The 21,070-nt window shown below is 40.1% G+C and overlaps 1 protein-coding gene across 50 annotated transcripts in view; it reads right to left on the bottom strand.

Moving 5' to 3' along the window:
• Positions 1-4,319: 4,319 nt before the first annotated feature.
• Positions 4,320-21,070, bottom strand: part of SEC31A (SEC31 homolog A, COPII coat complex component) — a 57,961-nt gene continuing 41,210 nt past the window's right edge. For 27 of the 50 annotated variants that reach the window (XM_069485403.1, XM_069485392.1, XM_069485376.1 and 24 more), the window contains 5 exons: positions 13,516-13,574; positions 12,207-12,470; positions 9,716-9,835; positions 6,567-6,638; positions 4,320-4,579 (listed from right to left, as the gene is read on the bottom strand). In XM_069485403.1, the coding sequence (XP_069341504.1) occupies positions 4,400-4,579; positions 6,567-6,638; positions 9,716-9,835; positions 12,207-12,470; positions 13,516-13,574 (695 nt within the window). In that variant the 3' untranslated portion in view covers positions 4,320-4,399. Of the gene's footprint in view, positions 4,580-6,566; positions 6,639-9,715; positions 9,836-12,206; positions 12,471-13,515; positions 13,575-15,486; positions 15,526-21,070 lie in introns of all 50 variants that reach the window. The other 23 variants (XM_069485372.1, XM_069485382.1, XM_069485371.1 and 20 more) reach the window with 2 other exon arrangements.

Genomic DNA, 21,070 nt, shown 5'->3' with positions numbered 1-21,070 from the left:
ATCCGGATTCCGCTGCTTACGAGCTGCACTTGGCAACTGGAATCGCTAACTCAGCCCCCGGGGCCAACGTGAAGACTGAGAGGAAGAAATCTAAATACCTACCTGAGTGCCCACCCCAGGCTCACGTCAGATCCCTTCGATCAGTGTGCCCAGGCAGTACCCACCAGGAGGGAAGGAACTGCTCGCGCACGTAGGCCTGTTAACATGGGTTTGTTCTCGCCCCAAAATCCTTAAGAAGAAAAGGTAGTCAAAGAAGGTCAGCTGTTACTTGCAGATATATCGATAGGGAAAGCGAACTATTTTTAGGCCACTTTTAGGGAATGGCAGCTTCCCTGACTACTGAAATCTGTTTTCACATTCCGTTCCACCTCACATCCCAATCTTAAAGTGGATCCTTCCTTTACTGGACAAAGTACACGATGAAATACCTTTCATCATTAACCAGATTATACTTACTGGTCAGCCTTAAGACCACTGATGGCTCCCTTAATTTTATATTATATTCAGTACCCTTTTATTGTTCAGAAGAAAAGGTCTGGAACTGTCTTCTTCTAATCAAATTTGAACCCATCCTGTTCCTATGATAGGCATTGCCTACCTACAGACCCATCTGTTTGAACGTGAAGTCTCTACTGAACTGTATAAAGCACTTTATAAATACTTACTGAAGTAAAGAAACCAAGTTAATTATAACATTAGGATGTCACGCTCCAGAGCCAGGAAATATAATAGCCTGTAAAGGTGTAAGAGAGAGAATGTAGAGATAATGTGATTTAAAAAAAAATGTTTTCTTAGTTTTAATTTATTAGCCATGAGACCACAGCCTCAAGAGCTATGTGTTTGAAACACACATTCCATTAGCTTTAACTTTGCATATAAGAACTAAAAACCCAACAAGTTCTTTTATCTCTTTGAAATGGGAAGGTTTCCTCCTTCTCACAAGACTTCTGAGGCCAACCCCTTCCCATCTGTACAAGCCCACGGTTACACAAAAGGTGGTTTTAGAAAGTTTGTGGAATTGTGAAATTTTAAGGCACCAGCAATCAAAGCAGAGACAGGCTCACCATAGGCTTCTAGGCCTTGTCGAATGTCAGCCTAATACCGAACTCAAATCCGACAAGGAGTACAGATCCATTAAAAGAAAGATATCAGGCATTTCTGAGTAATCACGGTTGTACAAAGTCATTCTAGGTGTTTCAGATGTAACTACGGGAGTGTTGTTTGCTAAATAAATACTTCGGCAGATCTCTGGAAAACATCAATCCACATAGCAAAAAATAGGCACTATTGCGAATCGAAGTCTATTTCCTTTTGTTTGACTTCATTAACTGTTCCAAGATCCACTTCAACCACCCTAAAACCCATGCATCCTATACCCCCTGGGGGGGAAAACAAAGGCAAACAGCTGGAAATTAAAAGATGGTACAGTTTGACCCCAACCAGGCATATAGGCACACTAGGCAACATGAACCCGAGAGAGAGACTTGGGTACCAAAGCGCTGGGCAGAACAGATGCTACAGAAATTAGACGAAACAAATAGGATGCCAGAAAAAGTGAAGCTAATTTGATTGCCTTGTCTCTGTAATTTACGTTTGTTGAAAGATTTGAGACATTGATCCGTAAGATCAAATAGGTAAGAGTGTCTGTACACACAGTCCCTCTTATTCTTATTTTCTGAATAATTTGAAGATGCTGACATCGTCAGCATGGACGAACACCCCTACAGCTTCCTCAGAGGCTCTATTTGGGGGTGCAGCTACCACAGCCGCAGAACGACCAGAGAGGAGGGGGCAGGTGTGTGCACGAGTGTACCCGCGTGTACGTGCCATGGGTTGAAACTTCAGGACAGTTCTACATGAAGTCTCCGCTGTGGCAGAGGAGCCAGCAGATGGCTTTGCAGTCACTCGTAGATGAACCCAAATGTGGTCAGGAGATAAGGGGTTATCACAAAAGTGTCTACCAGCCATCATCCCTCCCTTGTATCTTTCACGCAGCTGTTGCATAATCAGGTACAACTGGTTGCCGGGGATCCCGCTCCATCTTCCTGTCCTTACGAGAGCTTTCTGAATCCAAAGGGATACACAGGCTCATTGGACTCTCCAGTCAGGTGTAGAGCAGCTTTGTTCTCACCTTTTTCTTGCCCCCCACACTATTCAAATGAACAACTGCCTCCATCAGCTACATACCCCATTGCCACTCAACCCAAAGAATGGCATAAAGAAGGGGCAGAGGACCTGGTGTAATATTTAAAAAAGCCCCACATTCTGATACATCTGGCCAACACCTGGCCCCACCCATCAGCTTCCCGCATAGTCCTTCCCTTGTTTTAAAATTAAGTAGGTTAAAAAAAATAATAAAAGCATATGAAGCAAATCGAACAGACCTAGGATTTGGAAAGAATGGCTGGTCACTACCTATGAAGTAATGACAAGGGATAAAATACAACTCCAACTTTCCAAAACGGAACCACCATCAGTTGTACGATTCCTGAGATCTTTATACAAGGACAGCCTTCAACAGAGGTTCCTGAGACGCCCAGGTGTACACTGTGATGTCATCTTAAGGTGAAAACGTTCAAAACAGCATTTACAAAATCAAGTTGAAATTTTTTTCTCTATTTTTTAAATTTCTTAAAAGCTGTCTTTTTTTTTCTTCAGAAAAACAAACTGTCTATAATCGATTATCTTCATACTTCAGAGATAAAGACAATCTTGAGTTCAGCTCATCTTATTCCACTCATTCATATGAAACTTCTCCAAGGTTCTAAGCCACATGGAAAAATGGCTCCACGGTGAAAAAAAAAAAAAAAAAAAATCACAATGTTTTACTGAAAAAAAAAGATGACAGCTGGTCAGACAGCAGTAGCAAATGGCTTTGGACACTCACACCCTTAATATGTTTTTTGGGATTGGCCAGGTCTCCACTGCCTCCTGTTGTTGTTGCTCATCTTTTGGGAACTTGTTTTTTTGTAAAATGATGCCAATCATGCCATTGTCACCTCAGCCACAAAACAAACCTTAACTCTAAGGGCAGTGAATAGAAAAGTTACTAGAAGCCAGTCCACTGTTCTTGAGCCGACTCTACAGTTCAGGGTCAGGTCCAGAAGGTCCAGTTGTCACTTCAGTGAGTAGTGGAACTGACTCACGCTCCCAAATTCACAGGGCACCAATGAGCAGGATGACAATGTAACAGTTTGTAAGTCTAGACACTCCAGTCTTGAGACCCTAGTATATATACATGCTCCCAAGGTGCTGCTTTTTTCTTTTTTACTGACAAACCTATTCCGATTGGCTGATCTTTTTAAAAGGGTGGAGGGGGTTGTTTGTGGAGTAGGGACTGCAGTAAGGGAATTGGGAAGTTCTTGCAAACTATTTCACTCAGGCTGCAGAAAAACCTGATGAACTACTCTTACTCCAGTGTTTACTTATGTAGTTTTTTTTTAACCTTTTTAAGTAATATTGCATAAGCAATGAAAATTATTGGTATCTATTTCTCCTCCAGATTCCACGGGAACCATTATCTTTTGTTTACCACATGTTAAGACAGATCATAATAAAATTACTTGACAGAAAAAGTGGCTGAAAAATATCTGGCTTTGATTCAAAGCTGACTGAAATTAAAGTTTTCTTTCTGAACTTTAAACCTCAGAGCTGTAGGCAACTTTCTTTTAAACGGGTGAACAAATTTCTAACTATAAAATGGAGACAATTCGGTCTTAAAACTCAAAGAGAATACCGAAAACATTTATTCATAGAAAAAAGCTCAATGCCTTCTACCCGAATGAAAATGCTCAGTTTTTCCCTATATACATTTAAACCAAGTAATCCTATTTTTCATGAATATTTGCTAAAACCTATGAGAGGTAGCTTGTAGATGTAGTTATTTGTTCAAGACCAGAGCGAAGCCAAAGACATAAAAAATAGGGATTAAACTAAATTGCGAACAGCTGTTTAAAAAAAGACTGCAAACACATAAAATAGGATTACACACTTTAATGTGATTGACACGGAGGAAGCAGGGAAGATATGAAAGAAACTCAGCTTTAGCTCTGCTTTATGCATAACCAGATGCTCCCTTTCCACAACGTATACCGAGGTCTTAACAACCGTATTTTATCAGAATGTTCCAGAAACCACGCTATGTGTAATCCAGGGAAAACGCTACTTGCAGAGCAGGAAAATCATCACGGGCAACCAAGATTAAAACAAAAAGCAAGCACCAGGGTTTTGCGCGGTTCTAAGGTGGGTATACCTGCAGAAATAGTGTAAATGCTCTTGACCGGCTGCTATGGAAACATGCTAATGAGGATTGGTCCATGTTTTATCTTTTTTTTTTTTTTTTTTAAAACATGTTTCTTTGGAAAGACGGCAATGTTGAATGGGAGTGAAGCTGTCCTTTTTAGACGCCGAGCTTATTGGCCTGGGTGAGAACGACTTTAAGAACCGGCATGAAAGCAGAGGTCTCACTGAAGTTGCTGGTGCCCACTATGTGGGTGTGGATGGTCAGGCCTTCTGAGTAGTTCCGCGTTTCGATGCTCCTCGCGATGCCGTGTAAGCCACTGGTGATGGTCGGTGAAAGCTGAAATCCAGGTAGAACCACGAGACAGAATTAAATTAAGGGAGAATTTCCCATGAGACCCTCTATAAACACAGATATTTAAATGGAACTTGGAAAAAATTATAAAAATATAGAAGCCGTTTAGCATTTCTAGAAATAGTTTCTTGGACTGAGCAACAGTTATCAAGTAAAACCATGAAAAAATGATTTTACGTAAAGAAGTTATTTGTGAATTATACACGTATAAGAAACGAGGTATTTTCTTACAGAAAAGCAGCCAAATTTCCTCCCCCAAACTACAACGCTAACATCTCTCTCCATTTAAGAACTTTAATTCTTCGGCCCGGCGCGGTGGCTCACGCCTGTCATCCTAGCAGTCTGGGAGGCCGAGGCAGGAGGATCGTTTGAGCTCAGGAGATCGAGACCAGCCTGAGCAAGAGCGAGACCCCCGTCTCTATTGAAAATAGAAAGAAATTAGCCAGACAACTAAAAATATATAGAAAAAATTAGCCAGACATGGTGGTGCATGCCTGTAGTCCCAGCTACTCGGGAGGCTGAGGCAGGAGGATCGCTTGAGCCCAGGAGTTTGAAGTTGCTGTGAGTGAGGCTGATGCCACACGGCACTCTAGCCTGGGCAACAGAGTGAGACTCTGTCTAAAAAAAAAAAAGAACTTTAATTCTTCAATTATTTTAGATAGAGCCTCGTATCTTTCAAAATTTTTCCTGTGCACATGAAGGAGATTAAAGTTTCTTAATCATATCTCAAAGTAAGGACCCAATTTACTTTAAACCTGATCTCCAACAGAGACCCTGAGCTTTTGCTCCACTGCCATTAGTAGGGCAACAGGCACGACAAGAACGCGACTTACCAATTACTAACCAACTGCCCGGTATCATCTCTGAAAACCCTAAAACCTGCAGTTCTTCCCACGTGACTACCTGCCACCCGTGCACCACACTTACGCGAGAAGACGTCACTCTAGCTCTGCCCATGGACCACACTACTTCCACGGTGACATCAACTTCCTTTAGTGTGGTTCTCATGAGAGAAATGATTATTGTATCTGAAGAAACTGAGTGTGGGGAATGGGGTAGAGGAATGCTGAAATGCAAAAATATAAAAAGACAGTCCCAGTTCTTTTTCTCCTCACCTATCCTGGTGCTTTCGTTAATAAAACAAGACAATTCTGAAAGGAGTGGAGAGGTGGGGACAGAACAGACACAGTCAATGACTCCTCACTGCTAGCTATCCTCAGTTACAGCACCTTAACCTGCTCGTCTTGTGGCTACGTTTGGCTCTGCTTTTGTGTAACAGGGGATCTAGAATAAAAACATCAGGATTCTTAGACCATGAGAAAGATGAGAGATTTCGTCTCTGGCAAAGCGTATCTGTCTACTCCCTAATTCCTGATCCATGAGCCGTATAAAACGAACAGCAGGTCAGTTACCTTAGGGCCAATACAGGCAAGCTTGTACTTCTACTCTTTGTTATGAGACACATTAAATTTCTTTTCTCTTTTTTTTTTTAAATAGGGTCTTGCTCTATTGCCCAGGCTGGAGCACAATGGTGCAACCACTGCTTACTGTAACCTTGAACTCCTAGGTTCAAGCAATCCTCCTGCCTCAGCCTCCCGAGTAGCTGGGACTACAGGCATGCACCACCACACCTGCCTAATTTTTTAAAAAAAATTTTCGTAGAGATGAGGTATTCCCAGGTTGGTCTCAAATAATCCTCTCACCTTGACCTCCCAAAGGGCTGGGCCCATAGGCGGGATCCACCGTACTTGGCCTCTCTCTCTCTCTGACACACACACACACGCTCGGCCTTATTCCCTCATCCCAATGAATGAAATTTATGATTTGGACAGTTAGAGCAAAGCCCATTCAGTAACTGTCATGACAACTTTGCCCCCAACCATACTAAACGAGAGTGTTGACGAGACACTTATTTTACTAGCAACTAAGAATAAGTGATTATCATAAATCCTCCATTTTCCCCCAAACTTACTGTCTGTTCCCTAAGTTTATCATACAGAAACTCCAAACGTTTGCTGGCATCATCTAGCTTCCTCTTGGTTTGCTGCAGGAGAGGAAAAACAAATGTTATAGCTGAGTGTTGACTTTCATCCAAAGAACTTGCTCTATCTCATTACACAAAACGTTACACTCAAGATGTTGAACAGCTTCATTTTATAAAGAAACGGAGGTAACTAGGACTGAGAGACTTGGACAGATTATTAGAACAGAGGCCAGTAACCTAGTAAGGGTGGTGTGGGATGGGGAGAGGGTGAGGCTTCCTTCCAGGGTGCGACACAGAGGACGGATTAGATTCCAAGTGACAAGGTGTGCGCGTGTGCAACTGTGCTACAGTCACAAGCGCTGGGAGGCAGCAACGGGGCCGTGGACCACAGAAAAGAAGGTCTAAGTACAGCTGCTGTCGTTATGGGAGCTAAAAGGCAAACGCACAGAACTGTGGAATCTTGTGTTAACTTTTCAAAAATGCTACTTATACACAGGCAGTCCCGGGGTTACAAACGAGACACATTCTAAGAACATCTTTAGGGCAGAGTTGTACGTAGGCCGATCCCTGATGAACAGTCCATCTACGGTACTACTGTTACTACTACTGACAACAATACTCCAACGGCGCGCACGTAGTAATAAGGTAGTGTATAGTAATACCCCTGTACTGTAATAATAAGTTACAAAAACTATGGTGCTTTCTTTTAATTTAAACAAACAGAACATAAAAACAAGCTCATACAAAAAGTTTAGTTGGAGAAACTTCAAAAAAAGAATATTAAAGGTTGACATTCGCCTAATGCCGCATCAACAATAGGCTGATAGGAATGTTACGCTTATTTTAATCTTCTAAACAAATCAACAACGCTCTCCACGTCAGTAATGAATTAATCCCACGCTGCTCAGGAATAACTGATGCTCTCCCTGGAGCACTGCCGTTCACACGCTCCACACTCTCGCTCCAGCCTTTGCAGTCGTTCCGGCAGTGAAGTGACTGAAGCCCGATGCTGTCCCGGTGAACAAAGGTGTCTGGCCTCTCCCGAACGCTTTATTGTTTCTGCTTTTGTTCCCCCTGTGATCACCTTTTCTCTTCGCTGCAGGCTCACCTGGACTTGCAGCGGACTTTCCCTTTGGAAGGACGGTCATGAGGGTGAACACGGACTCACAGAATCAAATACAGAAGCTGAGACGAAAGTGATGCCGTGCCCAAGTGACGACACAAACAACGGGACCAGCTGCGAGCGCACAGGGCTGCCAACAGACCGCTCGTGCCATATGCAAGCCTGTGCACATGCGCGGAAGAACCTACTTCCTGAATTATTAATGTAATCATTTAATTATAAATTATCCTTATGGGGAGCCTTGGAAACCCATGTGTAAGTAGAGAACACTGTAAGTTGGGTCGTCTGTAACGTGGGGACTGACTGTGCTTAGATGTATTTAGTATGTTTAATCCTGCCTGTTTCTAAGCCTTTAAAGCACTGAGAAAAAAAGAGAAAATTATCTTCTGGCAATTTAAGATTATTGAGAGTAGTAAAAATAGGTTCTTAAATTAAAAAGTTTTTCTCAAGAGAACTACAAATCGCTGAGGAAGGAAACTGCAGGTGACGTAAACAAATGGAAAAACATATTGTGCTCACAGACTGGCAGAATCAACATTGTTAAAATGCCCGTTCTACCCAAAGTGATTTAGAAATTCAACGCAATCCCCACCAAAATACCAAAATCATTTTTGACAGAAGATCGTATGACAACCTAGAGGAGATTAAATTCTACAAAAAATTTACTGAGCTGCACCATACGTTGTGTGTCCTCCCATCCTGTCTACGCTGACTCATACCTGGGTAAGAACTGGAGTCGGGCCACAGTCTTCCTGGCACTCCTCCAGTTTTGAATGACTACGGCCTGTCTCTCTCTAGGGTGTGCACGGGGCCAGCATGTGTCTGGCCACCAGTTTCATTCGCTCTCTGGCTTCCAGCTTGCTCTTCCCATCACTCCCAGAATGCCAGGCCTCTACGCCTGCTGCTTTCCTGAGACTATCAGTATAGGGAACTGTTTTCCACAAGACTAGCAGAAGGCTGCACGTATTAGTACTCAATGTCTGATGAAACAGCAAATTCCAGGCCAGGCGCGGTGGCTCACGCCTGTAATCCTAGCACTCTGGGAGGCCGAGGTGGGCGGATCGTTTGAGCTCAGGAGTTCGAGACCAGCCTGAGCAAGAGCGAGACCCCCATCTCTACTAAAAATAGAAAGAAATTATATGGACAGCTAAAAATATATATAGAAAAAATTAGCCGGGCATGGTGGTGCATGCCCGTAGTCCCAGCTACTCGGGAGGCTGAGACAGGAGGATCATTTAAGCCCAGGAGATTGAGGTTGCTGTGAGCTAGGCTGACGCCACGGCACTCACTCTAGCCTGGGCAACAGAGTGAGACTCTGTCTCAAAAAAAAAAAAAAAAAAAAAGAAACAGCAAATTCCAGAAGCTGTTTTTTTTAAAGCAGACGAGCAGCCAATGGTGAAATAAACATTAAATGTTTGTTGACAGAACGTGAAATTTCGTGTAAAAAAAGACTGGCTTGGTGGAATTTTTGTCTTTGCCAATACACAGTCATCCTCTAACTAAACTAAGTATTATAAAATCAGTTGCTTTAAATAGGACTGTGACTCCAGTATCTAAAACATTTAACTATCTTTGAGATCTCTGCAAAATACAGAAGATGATCTATCTACGCTGAAAAACTTCAATGTAAGCTCAGGAAGAAAGCCTAAATCTGAGTTTCTTATATACCACTATATGTTCTGTTTATCTAGCTTGGTAGTTGGCACAAATTCTGGAGCCAGACCGTCTGGGTTTGAACGGGGGCTCTGAGCTTAGGTGTTACTTAACTGCTCTTTGCGTTAATTTCATCATCTGTAAAATAAAAATGACAAATCTACCTACCACAGGGTTATTGTGAGGGGTAAGTGCCTTTATATATAAAAAGCAATTAAATACATTTCTATATATAATGTAAACTATGTAAGTGCTAGCCTTATGACTTTTATATATGCTTTTTACGACTTTACGTTGTAATTATAGAAGAGTTTCACAAAGGATGACTTTACTTAAGCAAAATATGAGAAGAAATACATACAGGATCCGTGGCCGAAGAAAGGCAGCGCTGAATAAGATCCTCGAATGTGGTCTTTAGGATGAGGTGCTCGTCTGGAATAGGTTTCTTGGTGATTTTTTCTGTTGGTAAAGACTGCACATGCTGGAAGAAAGAATATCACGAAATAATCAGAAAGAACCGGAAGGTACCTCATACGCCAAGTCCTGAATCTACGTGAGAGAGAGAAACCAACAATGTTGTCGATAGGCCTGTTCAAAATCACGTGAAAATTTAATGTGTGAAGTCATCTGGGATAGGTAAAAATGAAAAGCAGGTATCTAGAAAAAGGTATCAGCAATCCTACAGCTTGGATTTTCAAAGGCAGGATTGGATATTTGGGGAACACACGTCGGTCATTATTGGCTGGAACTGCTGGAACTGATGGGAAGTCAATGTGAGCCAGCGGGAAATAAAAACAAGGTACTGGAAAACACAGCTGGCTAGTTGTGTGCCTGCCTGCTCTGCTTGCTGGCTCATTTGTGTACATCCTGGCATTCTTTTATCCTTTGTTTTATTCTTAGAGGTTGTTAACTGGGCTGTGCTCAAAACTGCAAGATTAAGCCAAAGATTAAGCTAGAAGAAACCATGATGTGGCCGAGTGTATAGATGGAAGAACAATGAAGGAATGTTTACATTTTTAAGTTCTATTATTAATAGTTCATTATGAGTTCATTCATTCATTTAAAAAATATTGGGCATTACGTATGCACCGGGCACTGGCTAATGGAAAACGCAAAGTTAAAAACATCGTAAATGTCTGTAAAATAGCAACTGTAGGAAGCTAACACTTATTGGGACCAAAAGACACCATAACTGGGATTCGACTGAAAGGAGGGGAGTGCTCTCTTCAGGAAATTATATCAAAAGGACAAGTGGGAGTTAATCAGTTAAGTGAGGAGGAAAGAGCATTCCAGACAAAAGGAATAACATGCACAAAGGAAGGATCATGGTATCAGGGGACTAAAAGGAGGCCAGTGTAGCTGGAGCAGAGAGAGAGCAAGAAGGAACAGGAACCGAGGCCTTTCAGACAATGTTAAATATTTTGGTTTTTATCCTGAGAACAATAGAAAGCTACAATGTTTTAAGCAAAGAGGAGATAAACTCAAATTAGAGATGGATCAAAGCAGATATTGGCAGACCAATTAAGAGGCTCCTACACTGGTGACGATCCGAGATAAAAGGTAGCATGGACCAGAGGAGCAATATAGAGGAGAAAGGATTCAAGAAATATTTTAAAGTAATATCAACAAGATTTGGGGGATAGATTTGAAATAGAAATTAAAGAGAAAAGAGTATATAAAGATGATTCCCAGGTTTTTGGCTGGATTCAATAGGAAAGATTATGGCGCCATTCACTGAAAAAAGAAACAATGAAAGAAGAGTTTGGAAAGAAGAGTATGAATTAAGTTTTGGACATGCTGAGGTTGCCACGCCTCCAAGACATCCAGCAGGCAGGCAGCTGGATGTACGGCCTGGCTCAACACTACGTGTCTCTCCCTTTTAATGGTGACTGAGGTTCCCTCTAGGTAACTGCAGCGTAAGAACCCAGGTTTAAATAAAAGTGATTTGCTAAGTAGCTTGCCAAAATAACACAGAGTCGTAATGACAAAAAAAAAAAAAAACCTTTATAATTTACATTTTTATTTTTAAAGAAAGAACCAAGTCTTCTCACCTTCATCAAAATATTTGTTGTATTTGTTTTTATAATGCAACTTTTAATACTTAAAAATTCTTCAGGCATAACTATCTCTTAACAGTAAAGTGTACTCTTGTAATGTGGATAAAATCTTTACAAATTTGAGTTCAGTGAGTCAAAGACAAAAGCAGACAGTAAAACTAGTTTTTTTAGTTGGGCAGGAGTTTGTTTCATCCTCTCATGTTGAACTTTGATCCGAACTTTACTTTTCATGAATGGAGCAAAATATTTATCTTTGTATGTCTAAGCCAGTTATATGGAAATGTGTTAGATTTTTCAACATCTAGGACTTTGCCAACTAGATGTTTATGTGTGAAAAGCAAGTAAAAATCTCTATCTCCATCCAAAGATGAGGCTTTATTATTAGCTTTTGTATGTACACAGAACAATACATTTTTATTTTATATTTGGAAGTGGCTTTTGCTTAGCAACCTATGATGCAGTGATGATTCAACAGATCTTAAACTGTGGCTACATGTGACTAGGGCAAGTGAAATACCACAATTGCCAAGTTATAGCAAACATACACTATCAAACATATGAAACCTCTTCTAGAGAGTTTAGTGTATGTGGCCATGTAATTGAAAAATAAACTATATATATATATGATCAATCTTAAAAAAGAAAGGGTTACCATTTTGTTTATTAAGTCATCTGAATTAAAACCAAATTTAGACGTTCATTAATAATGGAGTAATCATAAAGGCTAACACGTGAAAGAAAATGCACTGAAACACAGCCATCTCCCCATCCCACTTCCGCGGATGTACTGGCTACCTGGATGGTGTTTCCAATAGGAGCCCCCGGGGCGCCTTCGATGTTGGGCTTTGAGAAAGATGGCGGCAGGCCCGGCTGGCCGAGAGGCTGCTGCACTCCGTGGAAGGGCTGTCCCCCGGGAAGGTGCGGCTGTGGGAACGGAGCTTGGCTGGACAGCGGGGCTGGGGCTGAAGGCTGCTGCTGCAGCATCTGAGACTGGGGATCGCCCAGAGGGTTCATGATTGGTGACGTGATAGGGACGGGAGGCGTGAAGTTCTCAGGCATCTGTGAAAAGACACCAAGAGTAAGAATAAAAAAGAGAACATTTCCTCAGCTTGAAATAGGGAGTCAGTCTATTCCATGCTTAAATAAATTTTTTAATAGTAGCAGAATACTTATTTCAAATGAAATTTTACACAGAATTCTAATAAACATAAAAGTTGAGCTAATCTGGCTAAGAGGAGTAGGGAGCTCAAACCTGGACCTCCGTATTTGCCCCCAGTAAAGGGGAGCCAAGACCACGGTATTTTTGAAAGAAGATGTCCAGCAAGTCTGGAGAATTATATCCAGCAATACTGGAATCAGATGTGCCAAGTATGTGTGTTTAATGTGATCAGGATATATAACACCTTTTTCTAGATCACTAAGTAAATATTACTTGGCAATTCTATCACACTAGAGGTAGTATATTAAGTTTCTGATTATTACTAACCCAAAATTTATTCTGGGTTTCTTTGCTCATTTAATGTCTCCCCAATTTTATGTTATGGCCTCTCATTATTGTATTTGGAGGAAGGAGACCACAAGGAATAAAAAAAATAAACTAGGAAATGGCTGGGGCAGAGAGAAGAATCTTACTTTGTGCTCTGATGGCTCTCAACAGTTACTGACATCTAAATAATGTTCAATTACAAGGGTATTTCTTCACTTATATTATATGTAACAGAAAAAAGTCCAAAACAGAATCACCAAATTCATGATTACCATTGGAACCCAAAGACCAAAGTAACTCCTAAAAAACATCAACAATTCTGAAGCCTGAAATTTTATTTCTACTTTTTTCAAAGAGGCCTGTTGGGAATTTCTATTTTGCCTTCTAAAAGGGCTTTCATTTATACTAGCATCATCAGAGCAAGGTTTTGATGATACTGTTTTCTACTTTCTTTCCTTCCTTCCGGGGATGAGAAGACTCATGTTGAAATATTCTTTAAACACAGCAATCAGTAAGCTTTGCTTTTGAAGGATCAGTGAAGTGTGGTAAGCTCCAAGGGGCTGTGTGATTAACATATAATATCTGTAGACCCGTTGGATGGACGTCTTGTTCTCGTACCTTTTTCTTCTTGGGTACTCTGTTCAAAGCTGGAGGATCGTTCCAACCATTCTGAGGACCTGCAACAGACAACAGAGGACGTTTTCCTTTAGAATCCTGAAAGGAAGAAAACGCAGTCGAATCCATCATCCGACACTTTGAAATTCTGCCTTAACCCTGAGATGACTGTCACAAAGATTTTACCAGCCAAGTTGTGAGGATCACTGCGTGGCCCTGAATCCTCACTTTCACAGCTCTAATACTCACAAAGCTTTGGCTCGGTGGATAAGAGACCTTGACAAATTATTTCCATTTAAAGCAAAAGGACTATGCTAAATTTAAGGACGGTGAAGTCTTTGTCTATATTGGTATATGACCTTCAAAGATCAGTTTATTATTCTCTCCTTGACAAATGAAAAATAAATCACCTGTTATTATTCTCTCCTTAACAAAGAAAAAATAAATCACCTGAGTCTGTTAAAAAAAAGAAAGGGCTTCTCATATATTCGACATACAAAAAAAGGATAAAAGTAGCAACCTCCTGTTTGTCAAGAGAGCAATTCAACATAAGCAAATCATTCACAAATGCTAAACATAATAGAAACACTGTTAAAAAATAACAGAGCTCAACTGCATAATAGCAATAATTTTTATCACCTTCACCTTGGAATTACTTATAAAGTTAAAAAGAGCATTCATATATCTGCTATGATTTTTTTTACTGCTGCAAAAAAATTCCAGGCTGGCAGCAAATATAAAACTAAAATACTATAAAATGTAGTAAATTTTCTCTCAAAAAATATACCAAAAACCCCCAAAAATTCTCAGAGTGGAAAATGGACATCAGTAGCAGGACTCGTTAAGTAGTTTAATGTCATCATCTTTAAAGACAAAAGGAATAAAACATGCTGGAAATAAGACAGGATAATTTCTAAATCACGATGTATTTATTTAACATTTTACTAAGTTTGAGTTTCTGTTCGTTTTGGGGTTTATTTGGTTTTTTTTGAGACAGGGTCTCACTCTGTCGCCCTGTGCAGTGGCATCATTGTAGCTCACTGTAATCTCAACCTCCTGGGCTCAAGCGATCCTTCTGCCTTGGCCTCCCGAGTGGCTGGGACTACAGGCATGCGCTACCATCCCTGGATAATATTTCTTATTTTTTGTGGAGATTGGGTCCTGCTATTGCCCACGCTGGTCTCAAATTCCCGGGCTAACGTGATCCTCCTGCCTTGGCCTCCCAAAGTGCTAGGATTGCAGGCATGAGCGAGTAATTCTACTCAGCTGGCTGAGTTTTGATCTTTTATAGGCAACTAGATACTGGCTAAAGAAACTTTTGTGTATGTGTATATGTTTGTAAAGATAAAAAATTACTCCCCTTCCAATAAATTAAACATTCTTTCAATACTTTAACTTTACCTATTTGATATGCATGATATTAAGTCACAAAATTATTAATACTTAGCAAACCAAAGACCTTGTGACTCATGCATAAAGTCACAGAAACTGTAAAAAATACAGATCTTCTAATCACTATGTACTCATGTGCTTTGATTTTTAAAACAGAGCTCATTTCCTACGAGTTTACTAGGAAATAGAATGCCAAATATGGTTCAAAACACTCAAGAGTTAATCATAAAATGTTAAACTATATACTGATTAACAAATTCTTAAACTTCCGGTCATATACAGATTAACCACTCAAACCTCTCCCATCACTTTCTAGTCTTACCTGTATCTAGGACAATCTTGGCATAGTTGTTTTATGTCTATATAAAATACATAGTTTTTATGACTTAAAGCTATTTGTGTCATCATATAAATTCAATCAGTTCTAAAATTTGACTCAATCAAGAAGCTCAATAAAAATTGATGCTGATCAGATTAAGGATTATCATCATCTTTGAAGTTCACATGCATTATTAATGTCCATTCATTAATCGTATTCAATGATTCAAAGATTCCCAAAGGTATATTTTACAACTAATTCACCTTCCAACATAGGTGCCTGGTCTTGGATAGACTGATTTTCTGCAGATAAAATGTAAAAGTTACTTAAACAATATTATTGAAGACATTCTAAATTCTACTTCTCATTTTATAATTGTTTCTTCTCCATCAACCCCCAGAAAGAGCAAACTAGTTTTAAACGAGAACAAACTTATTTTTTAACCAAGTCACATGAAATGTCTTCTATCTAATTAAGAAATTAATCAGTTTTTGGATAAAGTGAATTTATTTGAGTTGTGTCCGATCCACCAACTCTTAAACATCACTTTTTTCTTACTGTGCTATCTCTTTTAAGAGAAAATTTTATCCCTTCCTACTTAAAATAACAATATCTCCCTAATTGTTTGTGTAGATTGTTTTTCTAATATTTGACCAATGAAGCTCAGAAATATCACCGAGAGGAGTACTTCACGTATTATACCTAGTGTGGCCATTTCGGTATTGTTCAAAGCTGTGAATCCACATCAGCTGGTGATCTTGTTAAAATGCAGATTCTAATTCATTAGGCACAGCGAGAGGACCTGAGATTCTGTCTTTCCAGAGCCATCTCCCAGATGATACCAATGCTGCTAGCCCAACACCCTCTTTAAATAGTAGGGATTTAGAGAAATGGGGCGATTTCTACACTGTCCTGCAAACTCCCGCCTGCGTCTGATGAAGATAAACATGACTGACAACCTTAGTGTGATAGTCCCACTTTTCACTGCTGGATTTGAGGAGGCCTCTATTGTCTACATTCTGGAGAAACTGGAATTTCTGGGGTTACACCATGAACGTATCAGTAAGAACAGGCCCAGCAAATATGTAACCATCTCACATGATTCTTTCTGTAAGAATTTATAGATTTTTCAGATTGTTTAGCACAAGTCTCCCAGAAATCACTACTTCTCTTAGGAGCACCAAAGTTTCCAGCAGTGGAGAAGAGGAAAAACAAGCTGACAACTAACACAGCAATTCTAATCGTCAGACGTCTGGGGTCGGGTCAAGCCAGACCCAGGCTCAAATGAAAGGCACGCAGTTGGAGGTAGGTCTTATGCACACATAACTTACGTGAGTTCAAGGATCTTCAGTAGGTGAGGGAGGAACCAAGAGAACAGAGCAATTAAAATAGCGAGTTCAGTTCAGTCTGAGCCCTGCTCGAGGGGCACGAGCCTCAGAGAAATTGTGAGGCGAGAAGGTAATCCCACAGCCTGAACGCTCCCTGCGTGGAATGCAATCCTAGTGTTTACTGATCGGGATTTTTCATAGACTGTGGCTCTTCAACACAAGCTAACCTTTTCATTTAGGTTAAATGAAGAAAAGAACGACCAAGGATAATGGACTCTAAATGATCTTCTACTTTCATCGTAAATGATGGCATTGCAATCTAACTCCCCGTGATTCCACAGCACTATGGTTAATAAATGCCTGTTGAGTCGCTGTGTGTGCATTACAACAGGAGACTACGGATGTCCTCTCTACGACCAGACTTCAGCTTCCGGGCGGACAGGGCCAAGACATTACAAACCTAAAAGTACTAGAAATCTTTGGGCCTGATTCTTTTTTTTCAGGGAGGAGTCACAACAACATACCCTCTCTTCCCTTGCCCCATGAAAGGATGGTGAAAAGATGAGGATTTTTTTTTTTTTTTTTTTTTGAGATAGGGTCTCGCCCTGTCACCTGGGCTACAGTGCAGTGGTGTCATCATTGATTTAATGTTCAGTTTTGTCTCAGCTTTTGATCTTTTTGTTTTTATGGTTTTAAGTAGATTATTTAAATTTGAGTTTTTATAAACAACTGACCTCTACTTTTTAGAGATACCCTTTAATAGCAACAGCAGGTAAAACAAGCTACACAAAGAACATAAATATCTATAGAAGACGGTACTATGGAGATTCATTACAGATGTGAAAAATTATACTCTTGGTCAACATTTAAAAAAAAAAATCAACATAGCATAGTCTAACCTTGAACGTTAAATCTCTCACAAAACTGTGAAGAGGAGATAATTCTTTTTTCACTCTTTCAAAAAACTATAAAGTGGGGATCTCTCACTCTCTTTTTAGCACACGAAATGACTTTAAGGGCATGGAAAAATGGTTCATGGCGTAATATTAAGAAAAAAAGATGTAAAATTACATGTGTATGTGTGTGTTACGATTCCAATTCTTAAAGAATGTATGCACACAATGAGATACTATTAACACTTCACACCCATTAGGACGGTATTATTAAAAAACAGAATACAAGTGTTGGCACGGATGTGGAGAAGCTGGAACCCCGTGCACTGCTGGTGAGAAGGTGAAGGGTGCAGCCGCTGTGGAAAACTGTGTGGCGGTTCCACAAAACATTAAACCCAGGATTACTATTTGATGCAGCAATTCCACTGCTAAGTATACACACAAAAGAACTGAGAGCAGGGACTCAAACAGATATTTGTACACCCACACTCATCACAGCAGCACTACTGACAACAGCCAAAATGACCATCGGCAGAGGAATGGATAAACAAAATATGGCATGTACAATGGAATATTATTCCGTCTTAAACAGGAAAGAAATTCTGACACATGCTCCAACAGGAAGGAATCTCGAAGACGTTACACCAAGTGAAGGAAGCCAGACACAAAAGGACAAATGTTGCATGATTCTACTGAAACGAGGTACCCAGAATAGGCAAAAACACAGAGACAAAGTAAAACGGTGGTTACCAGAGGCTGCGGGGAATGAAGGTTATTGTTTAACGGGTACAGTTTCAGTACGGGATGATGAGAAGGTTCTGCGGATGGATGGAGGGAGGTGACGGCTGCACAACACTGTGAACGTACTGAACGCCACAAACTGTACCCTTAAACACGGTTAAAATAATAAATTCTATGCGCATTTATATAGAGGAGTTATATTGGGGTGGCAGAATTATAGGTAACTTTTATTTTATTCCTAATACTATTATGTTGAATCTTTCAAAATACTTCCTACAGTGAAAAATAAAAATCAAGGGAAATTAATTTTAAAAATGAATATGGCAAGTCACTGGATACTATAGATGCTTATGCACCTTAGTGTAGACATTAATCCTCCGCAGAATCTTTGGGAAGGAAGAAGGGATTGTGGGTCGCATATGCGGGGGGGGGGGTGCACCCATCCTCACATCAGTCCCACCCCTCGCTGGGAACCCGCCTGGGTGCTCTTGCAGGAGGATAATGGCAGAATCTGTGCACCGGCTAACATACTTTTCAGTGGACTCAGAGAAAAATATTAGTGCTGATGGCATGGAGACTTTGGCTAGAAGATAGTTCAAGATGGAGAGAATAGAACAGAGCCTTCAAGAGAAGGCATGTCAACCATACAGGACTTGTCTTTCCCTATAAGCTTAGCACATCACACTTTTTAAAAAAGTCTCACAAAATTAAAAATTGATATTTAGAGAGACACAGATCCTTGAAGTCATTTTCCACGGGCACAAGATAAAACAGAATTATCCAAAGAGAGTAAAGAAGGCCACCACGCCCCTTTTCGGTACCTGAATGGTACTATGAATAAGGTATATTTATGAAAATTTTTTTTAAAAATTCAGAATACTGGTTCATGAAAATATGCAGTATTATTCCCCTTTAAGACTCTTCTATGTGAAGAAGTACAAGATTATGATTATATATGTATATTAAATTTTCTGTTGTTTAACAAAGTCAATAATGTTCACCGAAAGATAGCTGGCTCCCCGATAGCCTGAAGGATACGATTCTAGGGTATTTGCGAGTGCTCTCTCCCTGAGAAACCGGCACACATTAAACCAGGGACCCTGCCTCCCTTTAAAAAAAAGTGACAGGCAGTATCCCATTTACCCAAGACAGTAAAACAGGGCAGGCATCCGGCCGTCCCGCACTGCCATCATGGAAACGACATTGTACTCTCCTAACTCAGGCTGTCCCCACTTCCTACTCAGAACTAGGAGGGAGCCTGTTTTGCTTGCCCCTGCTCCTGCTGTGCTGCCCACAATCTGTCCTGTAAGGCCACCTCCAGATTCATCTCCCTCAAGTACCATTTTGTTTTATTTTTTATGTTTTTTTATGTCAGCTTATTATGGGGGTACAAAAGTTTACATTATGTATATTGTCAAGTATCACTTTGACTACACCACTCGGCAGTTCAAAATACTTCACTAGAAACTTTTCTGTAACTGTGTGAAGCATTGACTATAAACTTCTTACCCTACCACTTACGTCTCTCCAAAATTTGGCCCAAATACAAATTTTATGTTCTCATTTATAGCAGAGTTATCTGCTGTTCACTAGACACACACTGTCCTTTTCTACCTCCCTACTTTTGTCTGGGACAATTCTGGTTGCAGACTAAACACGTACTCATTACGAATTTACTGAGTGTTTTACTGATTGCAACATTAGTTTCTCTGAGCCCTGGGCACATAATTTTGTGGTTCACTAACAGAGGGCTTGAGAATCTGTCGTGTCTGTCGGAAATTATCCACTGGACAACTGGAATTTTTAAATCCTGAACAAAATCATGATCTAAAACACATTAGAACAAAGACAAACTTTTCAGTCACAATTATTTATATAACCTAAGCAAAATTTTTAGGAAATCTAAAAATAAAATATGGTAAAGTTGTAACTATTGATGAAAATGCAGAAGACTGTTAACATGCAAGAGGGAACAAAGCAGCTAGGCACGGTACATGCTGAGTACTGAAAAATGTTTGTTTGCTTCTTCTATTAGTCACTCTGTTTCTCAGCCAGGTTAGAACAGTCTGTTATTCTGCATACAAAGAAAGAATAATCTCATGGCACTTTGCTTAAGGAGAAAAAAATACCCATGCGAATAATTTAACTTAGATTATAAAGTAACAAATGCCTAAAACAGTGTTGCCAGATGATTTCTTTAATTCCGATGCGGACAGCTTTCTACTACTTACATTGGGACTAGACTACCTGGTATAGAACAATGAACATGGGCTTTGAAGACTGAGCCCTGGGTTTGTATCTCAGTTTGGAGAATATCACTGTGTAATCCTGAGAACATTACAAAACTCCTAAGAAACTCAGTTTCCTCACCTGCAATTTTTAAAGACATTATTATTGCTATTTCTCAGGGTTGTAAGACTTAAATAAGAAAACACATAAATAGTAGAACTTGTCCAACATTAGCAATAAATGTTAATTCCCTTCCCTACTTCTCTGCACCACTTTTTAAGTGGGGATATACTTGAACCCAGGCTACTTGTTTCACTCAAGAACTCTGATTATTATCCAACTATTCAGAATGGATACTGTCTTCATTCATCCAAGTTTAAAAAAGTTAATTTCTGGAACTCTAAAATGAATTAGCACTCCTCTCTAAAATATCAAACTATTAAGGTATCTGTAGTATATTATTGAAATTTTATCTGTGTAGTTAAGGGTGATGCATGTAATGTATGTGTGTGTATGTGTGTGTGTGTGTGATTCTGCATGCATTAACGACAGGGATGTGTTTAGCTCTTAGGGTACAAACCTGTACAGCATGTTAGTGTACTGAATACCGTCGGCAATCGTGACACAACGGTAAGCATTTGTGTGTTTAAACATAT

Source organism: Eulemur rufifrons, chromosome 13 (assembly GCF_041146395.1).
Source record: "Eulemur rufifrons isolate Redbay chromosome 13, OSU_ERuf_1, whole genome shotgun sequence".
Lineage (NCBI taxonomy): Eukaryota > Metazoa > Chordata > Mammalia > Primates > Lemuridae > Eulemur > Eulemur rufifrons.
This window is presented reverse-complemented; position numbering and strand designations above follow the sequence as displayed.